Source organism: Sarcophilus harrisii, chromosome 3 (genome assembly GCF_902635505.1).
Source record: "Sarcophilus harrisii chromosome 3, mSarHar1.11, whole genome shotgun sequence".
NCBI lineage: Eukaryota > Metazoa > Chordata > Mammalia > Dasyuromorphia > Dasyuridae > Sarcophilus > Sarcophilus harrisii.
In genome coordinates this window covers 147,678,430-147,698,035 of record NC_045428.1, presented here as the reverse complement: position 1 = coordinate 147,698,035, position 19,606 = coordinate 147,678,430, and the positions used below count along the sequence as shown (strand labels likewise).

Here is a 19,606-nt window from a genome sequence, read left to right as displayed (position 1 = left end):
CTTGAGCTCTCTGTAGCTTTTGACAATATCAATTAGCTAGTCAGTCAGCCAATAAATATTTAGCACATTGCCTGGCTATATGGAATTTCATAAATATTTGTTATATAAAAATTTATTATATAACAATATCTGTATGGTATATTGTAATAGTTAAACAAACTATATTACAAAATAGACAAAAAATAACTAATAGAGAGAAGACATTAGAATTAAAAGGGGTTTGGAAAGATTTCCTGTGGAAAACAGGATTTTTGTTGAGACTTAAAAGAAAGTCATTTTGGAAATGATGTTGAGATAAACTGATGGGTCTATGGAGATGGACTGATCTGTTCACAAAATAACCAGGAGAGCAAAGATACTGGATCAAAAAGTATGTGGAGCAAGACATAAGGTGTAAAAAAGACTGGAAAGGTGGGGAGGGACTAAGTTAGGAAGGACTTAGAACAGGGGAGGATTTTGTTTTTGGTCCTAGAAACAAAAGGAAGACACTGGATTTCCCTGGAGATGGAGGTAAGGTGGGTGATGACATAGTGGTAGGACTTAAGCTTTAGGAAAATCACTTTGGCAGATGAATAGAGGATAGTCTAGAATGGGAAGAGGTGGCTACTGTAACAATCCAGGGTGAGATGATTATGGGGTAGTGCCAGGGTCAGAGAATAAAAGGGCATAAGGAGGTGCTAAATATGTGAAAATGTCAGCTTTGGCAATTTGGGTGGATTAGACACAAGAGGTAAGAGATGGGGAAGAGCAGAGGATGACTGGAAAGATGTTATTGCCCTGTACAATGAGGGAATAGGGGAGTAGAGGAAGGGTTTAGGGAGAAAGATAATGAGTTCTGTTTTGGATATGTTGAGTTTAATATGCTTTCTTCCTGTATATCCAATTCAAAATGTCTGCAAGGCAGTCAGAGATGTGAGATAAGAGATCAGCAGCAAGAGTAAAGCAGGATTGGTACATTTGTGGATCATCAATGTGGAAATGGTAATCAAATCCATTTTCATGGATCATTAAGAGAAGCAGTGCAGAGGAAAAGAAGGTCCAGGATAGAATCCTATGACTATGACCAGAGTGGGTATGACCTGGAGAAGGATGCAGCAGCAGCATCCCCAATCTTCTCTGGGATACTCTTTTCTCTCTAGGTTTCTGTGACAGAGGCATTCCTCCTCCTAGTTATCTGACCACTTCTCAGTCTCTTTTGATGGATCGTCCTCCCTTCTACTGTCAAGGGCCCCAAAGGAACTACCATTCTCCCAGTCAATCAAGCTCAAAAATACAGTTATTCTCACCTTCTCCCTCTCACCCTTTATACTCAGTATGTTACTAAGAGCTGTCCACCTTACCTTCCTAATGTCCCTTGCATACATCCCCTCCCCTTCCCTCTCCTGACACTGCCACCATGCTGGTTCAGGCCTCATCTCCTTGCAGTTAGACCATAGTAACAGCCTGATGTTAGGTATACCTACCAATCAAGAGAGTCACCTCCACACAATTACCCAAATGTCATTCACATCCAGTGGCTCCCTATTACATGCACTCAAAGTCCTTCCTAACCTGCTCCCCACCCAACCTCCTGGCCTTCCAGTCTGCAGACACCATTTAATTCCCCACATATCCTGTGATGCAGTGACACTGGCCTGTTTTCTGTTCCTTGCACAAGATGCTCTATCTCCAAACTCTGGGCATTTTCACTGACTGTCCCCCATATTCTTCCTCCTCATCTCTGTCTCCTGGCTTCCTCCAAGTCCCAGCTAAAATACCACAAAGATAAGAAGCCTTTTCTGAACTTCCTTAATGGTCATCATGCCTTCCCTCTTTTGATTATTTCCAATTTATCCCGTATATCTTTTACACTTGTTTGCACATGGTTGTTTGGATGTTGTCCCCACCATTAGACTTATCAGGTCTTTCACAGCAAGGACCTTCTTGGTGTTCTCACCCTTGGCACATTCCTTGGGAAAAAGTAAATGTTCAATAAATGTTTGATTGATTCATTTTTGAGATTCTACTCACTTTGCATTCTATTTTAAGCATTACATAAATGTTAGCTATTATTGTTGTTGTTGTTATAGCCCTTTCCCCTTCAAATTTTATTTCACTTTTTCTCTAACACTCCAAAATGCATTTTTAAAAACCTAAGTTTTTACCCCCCAATTTTTTTTTTATAAAAAACACCTGAATAAATATTAAGTCTTTTTTTTGGCAATCTTTGTTCATACATAGCATATGAAAATGTTACAGAATGATGGAACATCTGGCAAATACAATTATTTCTTATGATGCTGCAATGGATAGAATACTAAGCTTAGAGTTAGTATACTTGAATTCAAATCTGGCCTCAGACACTTAGAAGCTGTGTTACCCACAACCACAGTTGTGAGGATCAAATGAAATAATGTTAGCAAAATACTTAGCCCAGTGTCTGGCACATAATAAGTACTATAAAAATTCTTATATCTTCCTTTCCCCTCCCCTATCAACTAAATATGGAAACCAATTAATCATTGTCTGCAAAGTTTTTACTTGCATATAAAAAGCATATGCATATGTAGGTTTTCCTGAAATAAGTTTCCTCAAAACTTTCATAATAATTTTTCATAATCATTTCACAATGGTTTTCTGAAGGAAAAACACTGAAAAATCCGCAAACTTAAAATATAAATAAATGTTGAGTTTAATATGCTTTCTTTCTGTATATCCAATTCTATATAACTGCTTTATGTCTTACTGTTACTTATTACTTCTGATGTCTTTTTTCTTGTATGTTTCATAAATATGGGTCCCATAAATGATTTTCTTTTCTATGATCTACATTCTTAGCAAACAGAAACCCTGTTTAGAGCCAGGTGAATTACAAACTTGAAAAAAGTATTTCTTGAGAGGCTGATAAATTAATTTATTTTAAGATGTCAACATAAAGTCAAATCTTTCAGTATTTACAATCATGCTTAACCTTATTTAAGGTTCTGTTTATGATATTAAAAAAAAAAAACAAACCTATTTTTAAATTTGCCAAACCACCTCATTTATAGTGAATCCAAATGGTTGCTTTTTATTTAAAAAATGTCATCAAATTATTTTTAATAGGAAAAAATGGCACAGCCCTTATAATAAATCCTCCCAATATTAATACAAGTTTATTAAGTGGGAGAGTGTCAAGAGATACATGATTGCCTGTAGGTGGCAGTACAGCATAAAATGTATCTTTCTGAACATGTATGAAATTTAAATTCATGTATTATAAAGCTTAGGATGCATGACTTAGTTGAAGAATTAACATCTTATCTTCGAAAAGAAATGCCTTAGGGAGATTCTGGGAAGATGGCAGAGGTTTGAAAACTCCAAGTACTCCAGATTTCCCCCTAACTAGACAAAATTACATCTTGGGGAAATTTACAGCCTTACAAACAACTAACAGTTTGAGCAGAGCAGTGGTCCTCCTTGGCAGAAGCGGGAAAAATCTGATAAAGATACCAGGAGAGAACCTTAGCCTGTGAGAAATATAAAAATCTCCAGGTTAGTTCCTCTGAAACAGCAAGGTGAGTCTGCCATTAGATGGGTTGGGAAACAGCCTCAGCCCCAACCACAGGAATGGCGGCCTCCCAGGCAAGGTGAGAAGGCAGAAGGAACTCAGCACCACTGGGTAAGAGGAAACTAGCCCCACACAGAGAATGCAGAAGAGGGGCTAGGACCCTGCTGGCTGTGGGGGGTGGAATTTGGGGTTTTAGTTCCTAGCCAGAGAGAAGAACTGAAAGAAGATCTGAGGCCAGAGATACCATTCCCCCACCCCATAGGACTAGAGGTGATTATTACAACAATTTGCTACAAATTTTTTTTTTTTTAAAAAAAGGCAGGCAAAGGAGAAAGAACTCAAGCACAGGAAAGTTACTAGATGAACAGGAGAAACTGAGGCTCAACTTCAGAGGAGATTATTGTAGTAAAAAAAAAAGTTTCTCCTACCACAAAGAGTAACATTAAATGGTTACCTGCCCAAAAAGAATTCATAAAAGAACTCAAAAAGGAATTTAAAAATCAAATGAGAGAAACTAAGAAAAAACTTAAAAAACAATAACAACAATCCTTGGGAGCACAGGCCCTGAAGTTAGGGGGACCTGAGTTCAAATCCAGATTCAGACACTCAATATTTGCCAGCTGTGTGATCCTGGCTAAGTCACTTAACCCACATTGCCACAAAAGAAAAGAGAGAGAGAGAGATCCAAGGACATAAGAACATCATGAAAAGAAAGCAATCAACTAGGAAAGGAGATCCAGAATCTTAAGAAAATGACTCCTTGAAAACTAAAATTGGGCAAGGGGAAGCCAACACAGTTGTAAGTTATTATAAATAATAAAACAAAATTCAAAATATGAAAAAATAGTAGAGAATGTGAGACATCTTACAAGAAAAACAACAAATCTGGAGAACAGATCAAGAAGTGAAAACGTAAGAATAATCAAATTACATGAAACAGAATATTGATATAATAATACAAGAAACAGCAAAAATTATCCTGGAATGTTAGAACAAAAGAAACTAAAAATAGGAAAAATCCACTGATCACTACATGAAAGAGATCCAACAAGGAAAACCTACAGGAACATCACTGCCAAATTCCAACACCCCCAGTCAGATCAAGGAGAAAATATTATGAACAACAAGATAAAATCAATTTGAATATAGTGGAGCCATAATTAGAATCACATAAGATCTTGCAGAGGCTACATTAAAAGACAACAAGTCTAGGAATACTGTATATCAAAGATCAAAAGAACTAGGACCAAAAATATATCCAGCAAAGTTGCAACATTAAGCATAATCCTGAATGGGGGAAAAAAAGACAATCAGGAAATTGACAGACTTTCAGGATTTTGCTGCAAAAACAAAAAAACAAACAAAAAAACCCACCTGAACTTAATAAAAAATGTGACATAAGATCCAAGAAAAACATCAAACATCAAAGACTAATTTCAAGGGACTCAATAAGGACAAACTGTTTATGTTTTATATATGGAAATATAAACCACATGTCTAAAATCATCATTATTAATTGGATAGTTTGAAAGAAAGAGTGGAGTAGAGCTGAATATAACGTGATATGGGAGGAATCCTTGGGATAGGTTAAGTAATAGCAAGGCAAGGTAGAAGGTAGAGGTAAAGCAGAGGAGGCAACAGGGATAGAAAAAAAACATTATGATCAGGAGTAGAACTTTAGTTAGAAAAAAACAATTGATCTCAAATATAAAGATCAAATTGTATAAGGTTAGAATGTTGCCAGGCTGTAGGAAATGAGTTGATGGAATTAGAAAAATATGGAAGTTAGAAAATATGGAAAGACTTAGAAGGATGATATTAAATTTTAAAGAAACAGAGGTTAAATAAGCTTAGCACAGCCTCACATAAATATATATGTGTACATAGGAGTATGATTATGAATCTGCATGTGTATATAAGTGCATGTACATATTTGTTTTTGTACATATATGCATATGTGTGTATAAGCATATATATGTATACATACAAATATATCTGTTTAACTTGGGGGAAGGAGAAGAAAAAATAAAGTAAAAAGTGCACAGCAGAGAAGAAAATCAATAAGGAAGCAAAGAAAAAATGAACTGCTTTGAACACAAGATGTAGTATTTACTATATACACTTTTTTGAAATGGAAATTTATAGTTTCATACTTTGAAACAATTTGTTCTCCTATGTTCTGCTGTGCACATGGTAATTTTATTTCCTTTTTATCTTTTTTCTTTTTCCATTTTCTTCTTTTCCTTTTTCTATTCTCTAAGTTTCAGATCAAGATGACTTGTGACTGGACCCAAATGGCTCTGAAGGGGAAAGTGAGTTGTGACCTTGCCCAGCCCTCCCTCATTAAATACAATTCACTTGCATGTCATAGTATCACATTCCTGATATCATGGTCCTCTTGGGGAATGAAGAACAAACAATAACAATTTGAGTTTTATATAAATAAATTGGCTTTTTTTTTCAATTTTTAAAAAGAAGTTCCTAAAGGAAACATAACTTGGAAGCCATCTATCTGTGTTTTACCTGTATACTACTATATTTGGTTCTCTTAAAAAAGGGATCCTTATATCTATAAATTTTAAATATAGTACATGACACACAGAAATGTTTGAAAGAATAAGTTTTATATATGGGTTTAATGGGAAAATAAACACTCATTTCAAAGAAGCTACTCAAATCGGATAGATTTCTGACAATTCTGTAATAGTGTGAATTTTTAAAGCATGCATTTCTTAGAAACACAATTTTCAGTCTTTTATATACAGAGATGCTACTGAGGGATTTTATGGAAAGGCCACTAAGGAAAAAGGAGGAGAAAGAGTTGCACCTACATTGCTTACTTTGGATTTCTAAGAGGTAAAGGGAACAGGGACCAAAAATAGAGGGCCTGTCAAGTCACCACAATTTAACTGACTTCAAAAATTTTTTGTTATCATGAGAAAGATATATCATAAGGCAGTAGAGTTCTCAAAGTATGGTTTAAGGATCCTTAGGAGTTACTGAAAAACTTTCAGGGGACCTGTGAGATCAAAACTATTTTCATAATAATATTAAGGCATTATTTGCTTGTTAAAATACTTCTTCCATTTTTTTTTTTTTTAACACATCTGTGTGAGGCCAGATTTCCTTCATATACTATAACCAAAACACATAGCAATAGATTTGTTACAGAAGCAAACTTAACAATCCAGCTGTCTCCTCGATTATCAGACATTAAAAAGATTTGTAAAAATATAGAAATACTAGACAATGCCATGTTTCTCACTAATTTTTTTTTTGTTTTGGAATAGTTACTTTTTTCATGGCAGTTACTTTTTTATGGCAGTTGATATGTAATGGGCTTATAATTGTGGTGAAGTTTAGAGAAATAAGGTATTAGACTCTTTAGTAAAGAAAAGAATCAATTACTAGCCTGCTAGATTTTCATTGCCATCAATCAATCAATAAAGACATATTAAAAGGATTTGCTATTTACCAGGTACTGTGCTAAGTAAGTGGTAAGGATACCAAAAGAGGCAAAGGATATTTCCAATCCTCAAAAGGTTCACAATCCTATAGGGGAGACAACATGCAAACAAATATTTGTAAAGCAAGCTATATTATAGATAGGTTAAATAGGAAATAATTAACAAAAGGAAAGCATTGAAATTAAGAGAGGTTGCAAAAGGCTTCCTATAGTAGGTAAGATCTTAGTTGGGACTTAAGGAAAGCCAGAGAAATCAGTAATTAGAGCAGAGAAGAAAGAGGATTCTAGCCAAAGAGAATGCCTTCAGTCAAAAGAAAAAATATCCAATTTGTGGAAGAGAAGAAGTATCACAGCATTTAAGAGTATTTCGATTTCAGGGAATGGAAAGAGTCTATGTTTTAAGAATGGAAAAGTGGAAGGGGGCTAGGTCGCAAAAGGCCTGAAATGATAAACTGAGAAGTCTGTATTTAACCTGCAGGTAAAAGGGAGCCCTTGTAATTTACTGAGCAGGGGAGGGTCAGGGATAGGAGTAGGGAGAGACCTGAGGAAAGAAAACCCAAGAACAGGAAACTGCAATAATCCAGAGGGGAAGTAATAGAGGCCTGTAGCAGGATGGTGGCAGTGTCAGAAAAGAGAAGGAGCTTACTAGAGAGTTTTTAGGAAGAGATTGAGTATGGAAAATTAGAGAGAAGGGAAAGTCCAGGATGAAGTCTTGGTGGTGATCCTGAGGGACTAAGAAGATGTTGTAACCCTCTACAAGACTGAAATTGGGCAGCAAGTAGAGGTCAGAGGTGGAGTTGGGGAAAATAATGAGTTCTGTTTTAGACACATTGCATTTGAGAAGTCTACTGTTCATGCAGTCGGGAATACCTGCAAAGCAGTTGAAGAAGCGAGACTGGAGGTCACCAGAGGGATTGGGATAGATGGAATTGAGAATCATTAGCATGAAGATGACAATTAAATCCTATAGGGTTAGGACTGCTAAAATCACCCAGTGAAGTAGTATATATAGAGAGAAGAGAATAAGACTCTGACTCAAGATAGGACTCTGAGGGGTACCAATATTTAAAGGATGTGATCTGGCAGAGGATCCAGCAAGGGAGAGAGAGAAGAAATGATCAGATAGGTTGGAGGAAAATCAGGAGAGTCTGTCTTGAAAACACAGAAAGACAACAGTATCAAGAACAGTGATCAGTAGTACCAAAGGCTGCAGACAGATTGAGAAGGAGCTTCCAGAAAATGACATTGAGTTTGGCCACTAAGTAAGTTTGGAGAGCGCAGTTTCAGTGAATGATAAGGAACAAAGCCAGACTATAGGGGGTTATCGTGATTAAGAGGGTTTACTGAGGAATGGGAAAATCTGGAGGAAGGTGAGTTCAGTTCTGCTCACAGTATGGCCTTCAAGAAGTCTTTGCTTTCAAAAAGTCCCTTGGTGATTTCTCAGGATTTGAGAATAGACATTATAGGAATTCCTAGGAATTCCTCCCTAATATAGGTATGTTTTTGTGTCTCTTGAAATGACAACCCTTGAGGAGGCAGCCAGAAGACCCATGTGTGTCTGGTTCTGACCTTCCTTGGGCATCCAAGTGCCATAGTCTTGTCTAGGTAGCTCCTCTGCTGACTTTGGGACTGGGAAGGACTAAAAAGCCTTTCTGAAACTGCTAAGGGGGCATCTCTTACACTGCTCAGCTTGGGAAAGGTCTAAGAGTTCTACTTAACTCCTGCTGAGTATGAGTTTGAAAAGCAGAGGTGAAAAGAGGTTTCACTGAACAGAAGACTAGTATACATTTTTTTGGACACCATTTTGTCCATACTAACACTAAGCTCCAATATAGTTTTATTGTACTGTACACAACCCTAGTAATTATTTCCTTTGGAGTTCTGCCACTGTGACTTTAAGCAACAAATGTTGAACTTTAAACATTAATTTATGCTGTAATCACTCTTAAATGCCTAGAGTCAAAGTTCAATGAGGGACATTTTAGATCTAAAAAGTAATTGCAAAAAATTGGGCAGATATACTGGGCTTTCATGTAATGTTCGGGTCAAAGATAGAATGTCCCTTTTCCAGTTCTCTCAGCTTTTAAATACCTTGGTATGATTACATCATTACAGCACACTGTTTGTGTGAATTAGAGAACCATTCCATCACCATACTAAGTACTAAGTAAGTATGTATGTGAACTAGAAAACCATCATCTCATCATCTCATCATCCACCGAGTTAACACCTTATTTCAAGTATACTTCTCCAGAGTTCCAGACCTCTATATTTTCACACTAAGCAAAAGGAATAATTCATTCCATGGAAGCAATCAGGTCTTTTTTTTTACAGCAAGTACAATGTTTCTTCTAATCCTACTCATTAAGCAAATCAAGATAGTAGGAAAAAACAGAGGATCCAAAAGAGAATTAAACAAGTTCCTCCCTAAAAGAGAGGCACTTTGGGCACAAGCATTAAGCAAGAGATTAGAAATAAAATTTAACAAAGAGGATTATTTATCAATAACAATTTAAGGAAATGACCTATGTTCCTATATTTTAAGTGCCAATAAATGTTATTCTTACCATTTATAATGAGAAGGTACTTTATAGAAATCATCTTGTTCCACACCCTTAATCTGTAGGATGAGGAAACAGAAGCCCAAAGAGTTTAAGTGATTTACTTAATAGCACAATGGCTGAATAAAATGCAAAACTGGGATTTAAATTCTGGACACCCCTTGTCAAATTCTAATATTGTCAATTTTCAACACATTTCTCATATAATAACAATTCATAAAAGGTAACATCATTTGGTCAATGTCCATGGATAGTGCTAGATTATCTGAAAGGATCAGATGTGATTTTTGAGGGCATAGTCAAGTGATAGTAAAAAATAAATGTTAATTGCAGGCAGTATCAACCAAATCAATCTCTATTGTTTTGTCCTAGATTAGAAAGAATTTTTTTTTAAAGACAAGAACCCACCTTAATTTAAATAACTGGTTAATTAAAAAAAAAAAAACAGCCTATTTAATTAAAATGACCTGTATCTCTGTAAATTTTTAATGACTATTTTACTTAATTAATCTTTTTTGTTTCTAATTTTGTAAAGAGATATATCAATCAAACTGTATAACTCCTTCACCTACCAAAACAAAATGTTGTTGATTTCAAGAAAGAAATGTGAAAATGAATTTATTTTAAAAGAAAACAAATGAAAGAGTTAAGGATTATATACAATAAAAAAAAAATCTCCCTCTGCAATTACCAACCTTCTCTGTGAAAAGGAAGGGGAGGGGGAGGAGAAGATAGGAGGAAGTGGTAGAGCTTCTAGCTGCCTCACTTAGGGTATTACTTCCCTTATTATCAGTTTCAACTCACTTTTTTTTTTCATTAGCATAACTAGCGGATGTAAATTAATATAGTAAAGAATCCCAAAGACTTTTTTAAAGCAGCCTTTGGGGAAGTCAAACAAAAAATATTTGTTTTCTCATATAAAGGAAGAAGAAAGGATTACTACTGGAGAAGAAAAGTAAAAAGCGGTGAGTGTTATTTGGAAAACGGAGCTAAGAAAGAAAACAAACCTTGGTAGTTGGTCAGTCAATAAATACTTAAGAATTGTCTCCAGACTCTGTGCTAAACACTGGAGACACAAAGAAAAGCATAAGACAGACTTTTCTCTAATGGAGTTCACAGTTTAATGGGGGAGATGGAAATAACTATACTAGTAAGCATCAAATTGGAGATTTTCCTCCAGTTTTTTTGACTTCCCTCAACAAAGGGAAAGTCACTAATTAAAGAGGATCAGGAAAGTTGGTGTTCAATTTAAATTGTTAGAAAAATTTTGAATGAAAATATGATTCATAAGATTTACTTTCACTTTTCAGATCTCTAAATGTATTTAATTTTCCTGAAGGTACTAAGACACATGCTAAATAGTACTTTTTTTTTCTGTTAGCAAAGGAAATATTCATTTTTCTCCCATTTTTTATTCAGAAAGTCTCTCTTAAGTACTACTCATCTTTTGTGTGTGTGTGTGTGTGTGTGTGGTCTGTTACATATATGCTGTACAGTAGAGTCTCCAAAAAGAGGGAAAAAATACATCCAGGATGATGTCATGGGCAAAAAAAAAAAATCTTTATTTCATAGTTTATGCTGAGAGGCAAAATAATGAAAAATAGTCTTATAAATGCTTGACCTTAGACTTAGCATATGAGATAAGCTGTTAAGCAAAAAGCTTAAAATTTAAAAAATGAAACTGTATTTCCTGACCCAGATTGTTTTATGAACAACATATTTTAGAGCAGTGGGAAAAAAAAAGCAACAGAAAAACTTCTTATCTTTTACAGATTTGGGCATACTGAAAAAGGATTACCTACATATAACTTTAGTGCTTAGAAGGTAAGGAATATTTGACTTTTATATGATTTTTAATAAAAAGTTAAGATTTCAAATTCAATGTTAAAGATATAAAGATGTGTGTGTGTGTGTGTGTGTGTGTGTGTGTGTGTGTGTGTGTATGTTTGGTAGGACAGAGGTAGCCAAATGACCTTCTTTTATTAAATAACCTGCTGAACTTTTTAATAGAAGGATTAAAAAAAGATATATATTTTAATAGTATGTTATTTAAAACATTGCTAATAAATATCTTAGAATATAGAGCAGATGTCTTTTTTCAGTAAATCTAAATGAATAGCAATCGTTTTGTTTCTTTATTTATTTTCGTTTTAAAGAAAAAAAATTTCATAACACATATTCTCTAACTATTGGTTTAAAATATAGTTTTTTGTAATTTAGATCCAAAAAAATGTATAAACAAAGTCAGGTAAATAGTGAGGCTATGTACTTTTAAATGATTGTAGTTTTGAAAATGTAATTATGTTCTATACTTAAAGACATCAAGTGCCTTTTAAAATTCATTTCTACCACTTTTTTTCCCCCCAAATCATCCTTCAAAAGAAGAATCTGGAGCTTAGAAAAGCTTGAGATAATGCCCTCAATAATGGGAGAAATTTGTCAATCTATTCAGTAGCCATACATAAAAGATCATAGAGACTGTAAGACGTAGACCTATCCACTTCTTTGGATAATCTTTTCCAGGAGTAATCTAGAAAGAGGGTCACAGAGCAGAGACTGCCATACCACTTAACTCCTACATGAACCTATTTAAGTATCAGAAAAACATCTTATTCTTTTCATCTCTGATGAATCACTTTAAGAGGTATAACATGTCTAGCAAGCAGTTGAGAAACTAGAATTAAGAAGACCTGGCTTCAGATACATCCCTAATAGTTGCTATCAAATGTAAAACATCAAGTTTATGGCAATACTCCAGTTCCAGTTAATTTTTCATTTTAATTCCCAAGAATATTTGAGATCTATATTTATAGTACAGCAATTAATTGTCTATCAAGGTTATGAAAGACTGAGATTCTGATATACAAATCCAGGCACCAGGTCATGTCTTGCTAAGTATTCAGTAGGTACTAAATTTTTGCAATCTACAATGAACAACACACTAAATTTTTTAAAAATTTCTTTGTGTAATCTACATTGATCAAAAATCTAAATCTGTAAATATAACTCATCTGTAATATCTAGTGGCAAGGATCTGGTCTTGAACTGCCTATATCTGAAGGACTCAGCCATTTGTTTTATGCTTCTTTATGGTGTTAGTTCAGTACAAATTTCACTCACAGAGGTCCTTTTGATTCTACTTTTAGGACGAAATCATGTCATAGACTCTAACCTCTTCTGTCATTCAAAGACACATATAAATTGGCCCAAACTGTTTTATTTCAGTACTACTTCTTTTCAAGTACTCTTTATTCCAGAAACTCTCCAGTCCTCTAGTCTCTTCTTACCGACTTTGATTCACTCACACCTTACTGCATTATGTAGAATGGCCTATAAGGTAGAATCATGCAGGTTCAACTAGTCATGTCAAGATTCTTCTTTCCAGGTCCATATCAGTACCGTCTCTTCTATGAAACCTTTCTCCACCAAAGCTCTGTTCTATCCCTGGGGGAATGTGATCTTTTACTGTTAAAATTACTTGTGGAAATTGGCTTGGGCCTCTCCTTTACACTTGTCCCACTTTCTCCTGTATCATACAAATACACACATCATATGATTATATTCCAAGTTCTCTAATAGTCTATATAAAATTTGTTTGTGTTCAGTGTAACAACTTCATAAAAGTTTACTGAATTGGAATTGAATGGCTCAAGCCAAGATAAGAGTCAAGATTATTTGTCTAAATTCGGTATGTTTAAAAGAAAAAGAAGAAAAGAAACAAAAAGCAAAATAAGAAAATTAATGTTGAAATGCATTATTAGAATACAGATTTCTAATCCAATCTATCATACCCTAGAATATCAAGAGAACTGAGGTATTACAAAATTCTTCCCCCTAAAATTCAAAAGCACTTTAACTTTTGTTAGAAGCAAAAGTGTCCATGAGAAACCAGACAAATAAGCACTACAACTTCCTAAAAATGATAATCACTTCCAAGCCAAAGCAAATTCAAACAACCAAAAATGTTTTTGGTTTGAAAGATGTCTTTCTGGTCTTTAATTTATATATTGACCAAAAGTAATTCTTGTTCTGAATTTTTACTCTATCAGGTTTTGCTACTACTAGCCTAGTTTCAAATAATGTTGAATTCTGGAGAAGATTTGGGTTTGAATCTTACTTGGATACTTAAACAGCTTGATAACTATGAGCATATTATAATACTTAACCTCTATGAATTAAAATTGTTTTCACTTATAAAATGAAAGGAATAATGTCTCCATTACTTCCCTCACAGGACTATTAGGATGAAAAAATGAGGTTATGGCATTGTAAAACAGAGTCATATATAAATGGAAGCCATTATTATTATCACTATCATTTAGTAGTCATTAGCATTTCAGGATTTTAGTCACGCTATCATCTAGCAAAATTAACTCAACAAAATACAGAAAACCATGCCCTAAAGCCTGAAATGGGAACCTAAAATGGGTTATGCATATGTCGTCTTTTCAACTGCCTTCTCACACACCCTATAAACCTTGAAAATACCTTTTCCAAATGGATTCATTAAGTATCCATTCAATATCTATATCATACTTCAGTGTTTTCAACTTCAAAGAAAAATGACAGATCTATATAGCCTTGCCCTCAAAAAATATATAATCCTGTTACAGTCTATATAACATCACAGAGTTAAAACAGGCTACAGATCTTGTACATGAAAGCTAAAATTTAATCTGGAGTCGAACTGAGACAAGATCTTCTCAACTACCCATTCCAAAAAATTTCCAGTCTTGCTACAATAATCCAAAGTCTCTTGACTTAAAGAACCCAGTACAAGATATATATATTTTCCAGAACATTGACTAAATGGAGCATTTAAAGGAAATATTACTATGAAAATCTTGACTAATGAATGTTTTCATAAGACTATATTGTAAACTGTTGTGGGTAACCACAGTTAAAAGTATGTTTCAAAGGGCTGTTTCTATCTCATTTGTACATTTCTATAATTAGTTTTATATCTATACTTGCTTTATACTGAATCATTACTTAGAAATGAAACAACCTAGTGAATTCAGGTATTATTATTTTGTAATTTGTGTTCATTTGGATGAGGACTCACCTTAATTTGATCTAACAAATCCTTGTTTTATCCATAAATAATAAACATTAATGATGTAAATAAAGTTTCAAGAGAAATATTTAAAATACTTTGATATTCAACAAATGAATTTCAAACACTATTCATTATAGAATTTTAAAATCATTCCTATTTTTTCCCAGAGCCTTTACTTGCTGAAACTGTTAGCCCAATTTTAGTTACTGAATGTACTTTAATTTTTAATAGAATTTTATTTTTCTAAATACATGCAAAAATAGGTTTCACTTTTCACCTTTGCAAAATCTTATGTGCAAAATTTGTGTAGATACATGACTATTTTGCAGTCCAAACATATCAAAGAAGAATACAAGCAAAGCAGTGCTAGCTTGCATCGGAATTTGGATAATGACTTTTGCAAATGATGGTTATATAAAAACAAGATATCAATAAAAATTTATTTAAAATAAAACCTATAAAATTTTGCATGTACTTCACAATATTAAAATGTTTCAATCAGTTATAATACATTTACAATAATCTCTCATGAAAATATTATTATGCTGTCAAATTTAAGCTCACTAGGTGATTGATTTATATCAGGTTCATAATTTCATAAGAATATATTTAATAGTTTTTTGTTCCATTTCTAGGTATCATGTTCAACAAGAAGTAATATGGCTATCCAAAATAATCAAAATCATTCTGTTTCTATTAACTTACAACCAGAAGAATACAAGATTGCAGCACTAGTATTCTACAGCTGTATCTTCATAATTGGATTATTTGTTAATGTGACTGCTCTCTGGGTCTTCAGTTGTAGCACCAAGAAGAGAACAACTGTAACTATCTATATGATGAATGTAGCTTTATTGGATATAGTCTTCATATTGTGCTTACCTTTCCGTATGATTTATTATGGAAAAGGTAAATGGCAGTTTGGGGAGACTTTCTGTCACATTCTTGGAGCTCTTACAATGTTTTATCCAAGTATTGCCCTCTGGCTTCTTGCCTTTATTAGTGCCGATAGATATATGGCTATTTTGCAGCCCAAACATACCAAAGAACTTAAGAATACAAGCAAAGCAGTGCTAGCCTGCGTTGGAATTTGGATAATGACTCTTGCAATTACCACCCCTCTATTATTTTTAAATGAAGACCCAGATAAAGACACAAACCCTGCCAGCTGCCTGAAAATTTTGGACATAATTCACCTAAAAGCAATGAATATGCTGAACTTTACTCGTTTGATTTTTTTCTTCTTGATTCCTCTTTTCATCATGATTGGATGTTACTCATTCATTATTAATAGTCTCCTTCGTGGCCGGACTTCTAAACTAAAGCCAAAGGTCAAGGAAAAGTCCATAAGAATAATTATCACTCTCATTGTACAAGTGCTTGTGTGCTTTGTTCCTTTTCATATTTGTTTTACTCTTCTAATGTTACAACGAGGGGAAAACAGCTATAATCCATGGAGCACCTTTACCACTTTCCTTATGAATCTCAGCACATGTTTGGACGTTATACTCTATTACATTGTCTCAAAACAATTTCAAGCTCGAGTCATCAGTGTCATGCTATATCGAAATTATCTTCGAAGTGTGCGCAGGAAGAGTTTTCGATCAGGCAGCATACGATCACTAAGCAATATTAACAGCGAAATGATATAATTAGTAGGTTTTTTAAATCAAGTATTAAAGAATTTCATTTTAAAACTGTCAAAAGAGTCTGTTATAACCCCCTTCTCTTATAACACATTTTAGGAATGTTTTGTATTTCATTATGGGGTAAAGAAAAAATAGCTTAGCTATTTTACTATTATATTCATTTTTCCCTATTTAAAACCTTTTAAATGAATTTATGCAAAAAACTCCTAATTTTAATTTACTGTTTATATTCAGACAAATAGTAATCGAATGGAATCTCAGATTTAGAAGATGTCATGTGCTCCAGGCTATATCTGAAGATAAGCCCCTCTATAAAACATTTTTTGACAAAGCAGAGTTTCTGAAATTCTACAATTAGGGAAAACCAACTACTTTCCAAAACAGCCCATTCCACTTTTGGGCAATTCAATAATAGGAATTTTTTCCTTGTATCATGACCAAATTTAACTATTTATGAATTTGGTTCTTGTTCCATCCTCTGGGGTCAAGTACAACTAGTTCATTTATTACACTGAGTCTAATGGCTGATTCTGTCAAACAAATTGTCAAACAATCATTTTAATGGAGGGGAAGGGGAAAAGTGTCTCATGGAGATGATCAATTACTAACTTTTCATCTAGTTAAACTGTTGTATATAGAATTTTTCCACTAGGTAACCTGGATTTCACTGCAATATCTACATTCTAGATATTGAGGTCCTCAAACTTTTTAAATAGGGGGCCAGTTCACTGTCCTTCAGACTGTTGGAGGGCCGGACTATAGTAAAAACAAAAACTTTGTTTTGTGGGCCTTTAAATAAAGAAACTTCATAGCTGTGAGTGAGGGGGATAAAGGTCCTCAGCTGCTGCATCTGGCCGGCTGGCTGTAGTTTGAGGATCCCTGAATTCAACAATTTACATTACAAATATCCATTGGAAAGAATTCTGATATAACCTCTAGTGTAAAGAAGCAGGAGACTCGAGTTAAGGAATTTGTTTTCTCTGTGGCCCAATTTTCCATCTATGAAAATAGGATTTAATCTATTTAATCTTCCAGTTCTAGAGCTATGATCCTACTTTTCTAGGTCCTCAATATTCCACTTGCCAACTGTGTAACTTTGAGCCAATATCCTTTATTTCCTTTGAGCCTCTTTCCTCATCAGAAATATTGTTTTCCAGTTGTATCTAATTCCTCGTGACCCCAATTGGGGTTTTCTTGACAAAGAAACCAGAGTGGTTTGTCACTTCCTTCTCTAGCTCATTTTACAGATGAGGAAACTGAGGCAAACAGAATTCAGTAATTTGCTCAAGGTCATAAAGTTAGAGTCTCAGGAAAAGGAATCTTTCTGACCCCAGATCTGGTAGTCTATTTACTGCACCATCTAACTTCCCCCCTATCACTAATATAAGATAATCATTCATATGTATATTTCACAGGGTTGTTGTGAGAAAAGCAACTTCATACATTATAAATGATTATGGCATTTTAGGAAGCCATTATTATTTAATGTCCCTATTTCTATAAAGTTACTTATGATGGAGAATACATTTCAAAGAAGAGCAGAATTATAAAGCCATGATTATTTGAATCTATTTTTACAGAATCTTATAGGAAAAATGAGGGCAACAGGGCTTCCACTGTTCTGATCCATATTCATAATGCCATAATTGCATTTTCTATCATCAGAAAATGCTACTATCATAGGAGGGAATTCCTTTTGCTAAGTTCAATACAATGTAAACTTCTGGAGGGAAAAATTTTTTTGTACCTCAACATGTAACACAATCCCTTGGCTTAGAAAAGGATTGATAGATATTACAGAATTGAATTTCAACAGTTGAAGCTGACTTATAAGACACCAAATCAAAAAAAAAGAAGAAAAAGAAAAAAAAAAGCTTAATTCATTTTTAAATGCTATGGAGTGATTATACAGTTTCTCCACTAAATCAATTTTCTTGTCTAAAACACATTCTTTCCCTAGAAGACAACCAACTTCAAAGAAACAAAAACAAACTATACTGTTTGCTCTAATTTGATAATACATCAGTTTGCATTCAATATAAACAAATAAGAGACATTAAAAATGTTTGGTCCATCAATATAAACTCTTCAAGAACTTAAAAAATTGTTTTTCTAAAAAAATGCTTAAATCATTCTATTATCAGACCAACATGTCTAAAAAAAGAATCAAAGTTATTTTGAAATGCAAAAAAAAATTTCCTTATTAAAATAAAAATTTTGAAATATACTGAAACCAAAGTTTTAAATTTGAATATTTAACTGGGTATAAATTTATTAATAATATCTTAGAAAATACTTGAGCTGTTAAAATATAAAATAATTTTCCTTTCTTACATATTTTCATTAAAGGCATATCAGCAAGCACAACTAACTTAGTTATTAACTTTTATCTATATCTAGGAACCTGCCATCACAGTGTTATGCCTCAGTTCTCTTTAACTGTTCTGACTTGGTTTCCCTGAACTAGTTTCCTTTGTCTCAGTTTCCTTAACTGTTCTGTCAAATCCCCTTAGTCGTAAAAACCCACTCTGGTCCATTAAGATTGGGAACCGTTTATTCTAAGGTTATAAATTGCTAGCAAGATAAACAAGAAGAGCAGACCTCCTGTCCTCAAGAATTTACAATATCCCTCTAAAATATTCCAAGATACCTCACTGACATCTTTATTTCTGGGTATTCGGACATCCTGTCTCTGGGCTTTTAGGAATTATGGTCTCCCCTCAACCTGACAGAAGCCTTCCCGCCTTTTTGGGTCTTTGTCTTTAGAGAATATTTAAGTGATTGGCTTTCTCTTGTTCATTGCTGGAAGAGCCTGGTTACTAGATGCAGCAGGCTGGATTCTTTGCTCCCCAGCCCTGGGACTAACATGGATTCCTTGGTCCCAGTATATCTTTATCTGACTGGATAATTTGAGACGAGAGTCCTGTCCAGTCAATTATACTCTCCAATTAATAAAATATTGAAAACTCTCTAATCTCTCTCCTGCCTCAGTTTCTCTGGCATTACAATAGGATAGGTTTAATTGCTAGTATTTTTAGTAAAATACCACCCCCATCCAAGAGCCATTTATTTATAGAGGTGATTTATAGAGGTTATTTATAGAGGTTATGCGCTCAAGCACATTATATATATATTACAATTTAGAACAGTAAACTTGTCATCATAGTACCTGAGTTCAAATCCTGACTCCACTACTATCTAGATCAACTTGAGAAAGTTATTTAATCTGTTCGGGCATCATTTTTATTATCTGTAAGATGGAAAAGCTAAACTGCACTGTACTACAGTATCTTCTAGCTCTAGAGCTATGATTTAATAACAAGTTTTTACAGTAATCCTCCT

The 19,606-nt window shown here is 34.1% G+C and overlaps 2 protein-coding genes across 3 annotated transcripts in view; one reads left to right on the top strand and one right to left on the bottom strand.

Moving 5' to 3' along the window:
• Positions 1 to 19,606, bottom strand: part of UBAC2 (UBA domain containing 2) — a 251,807-nt gene that overhangs the window by 166,877 nt on the left and 65,324 nt on the right. The window lies entirely within an intron of this gene.
• GPR18 (G protein-coupled receptor 18) lies at positions 10,321 to 16,312 on the top strand. 2 transcript variants are annotated; one of them, XM_012546249.1, is made up of 3 exons: positions 10,321 to 10,521; positions 11,329 to 11,380; positions 15,251 to 16,312. In XM_012546249.1, exon 3 carries the CDS (start codon positions 15,275 to 15,277, stop codon positions 16,265 to 16,267), a length of 993 nt encoding a protein of 330 aa, XP_012401703.1. In that variant the 5' UTR covers positions 10,321 to 10,521; positions 11,329 to 11,380; positions 15,251 to 15,274; the 3' UTR covers positions 16,268 to 16,312. The 2 variants fall into 2 exon arrangements, with proteins under 2 accessions (XP_012401703.1, XP_031814481.1); XM_031958621.1 differs by lacking the exon at positions 10,321 to 10,521 and having other exon boundaries at positions 10,951 to 11,380.

Bases quoted from the DNA above. Each gene is read 5' to 3' on its own strand.
- GPR18 (XM_012546249.1), top strand. From the start codon at position 15,275: ATGGCTATCCAAAATAATCAAAATCATTCTGTTTCTATTAACTTACAA.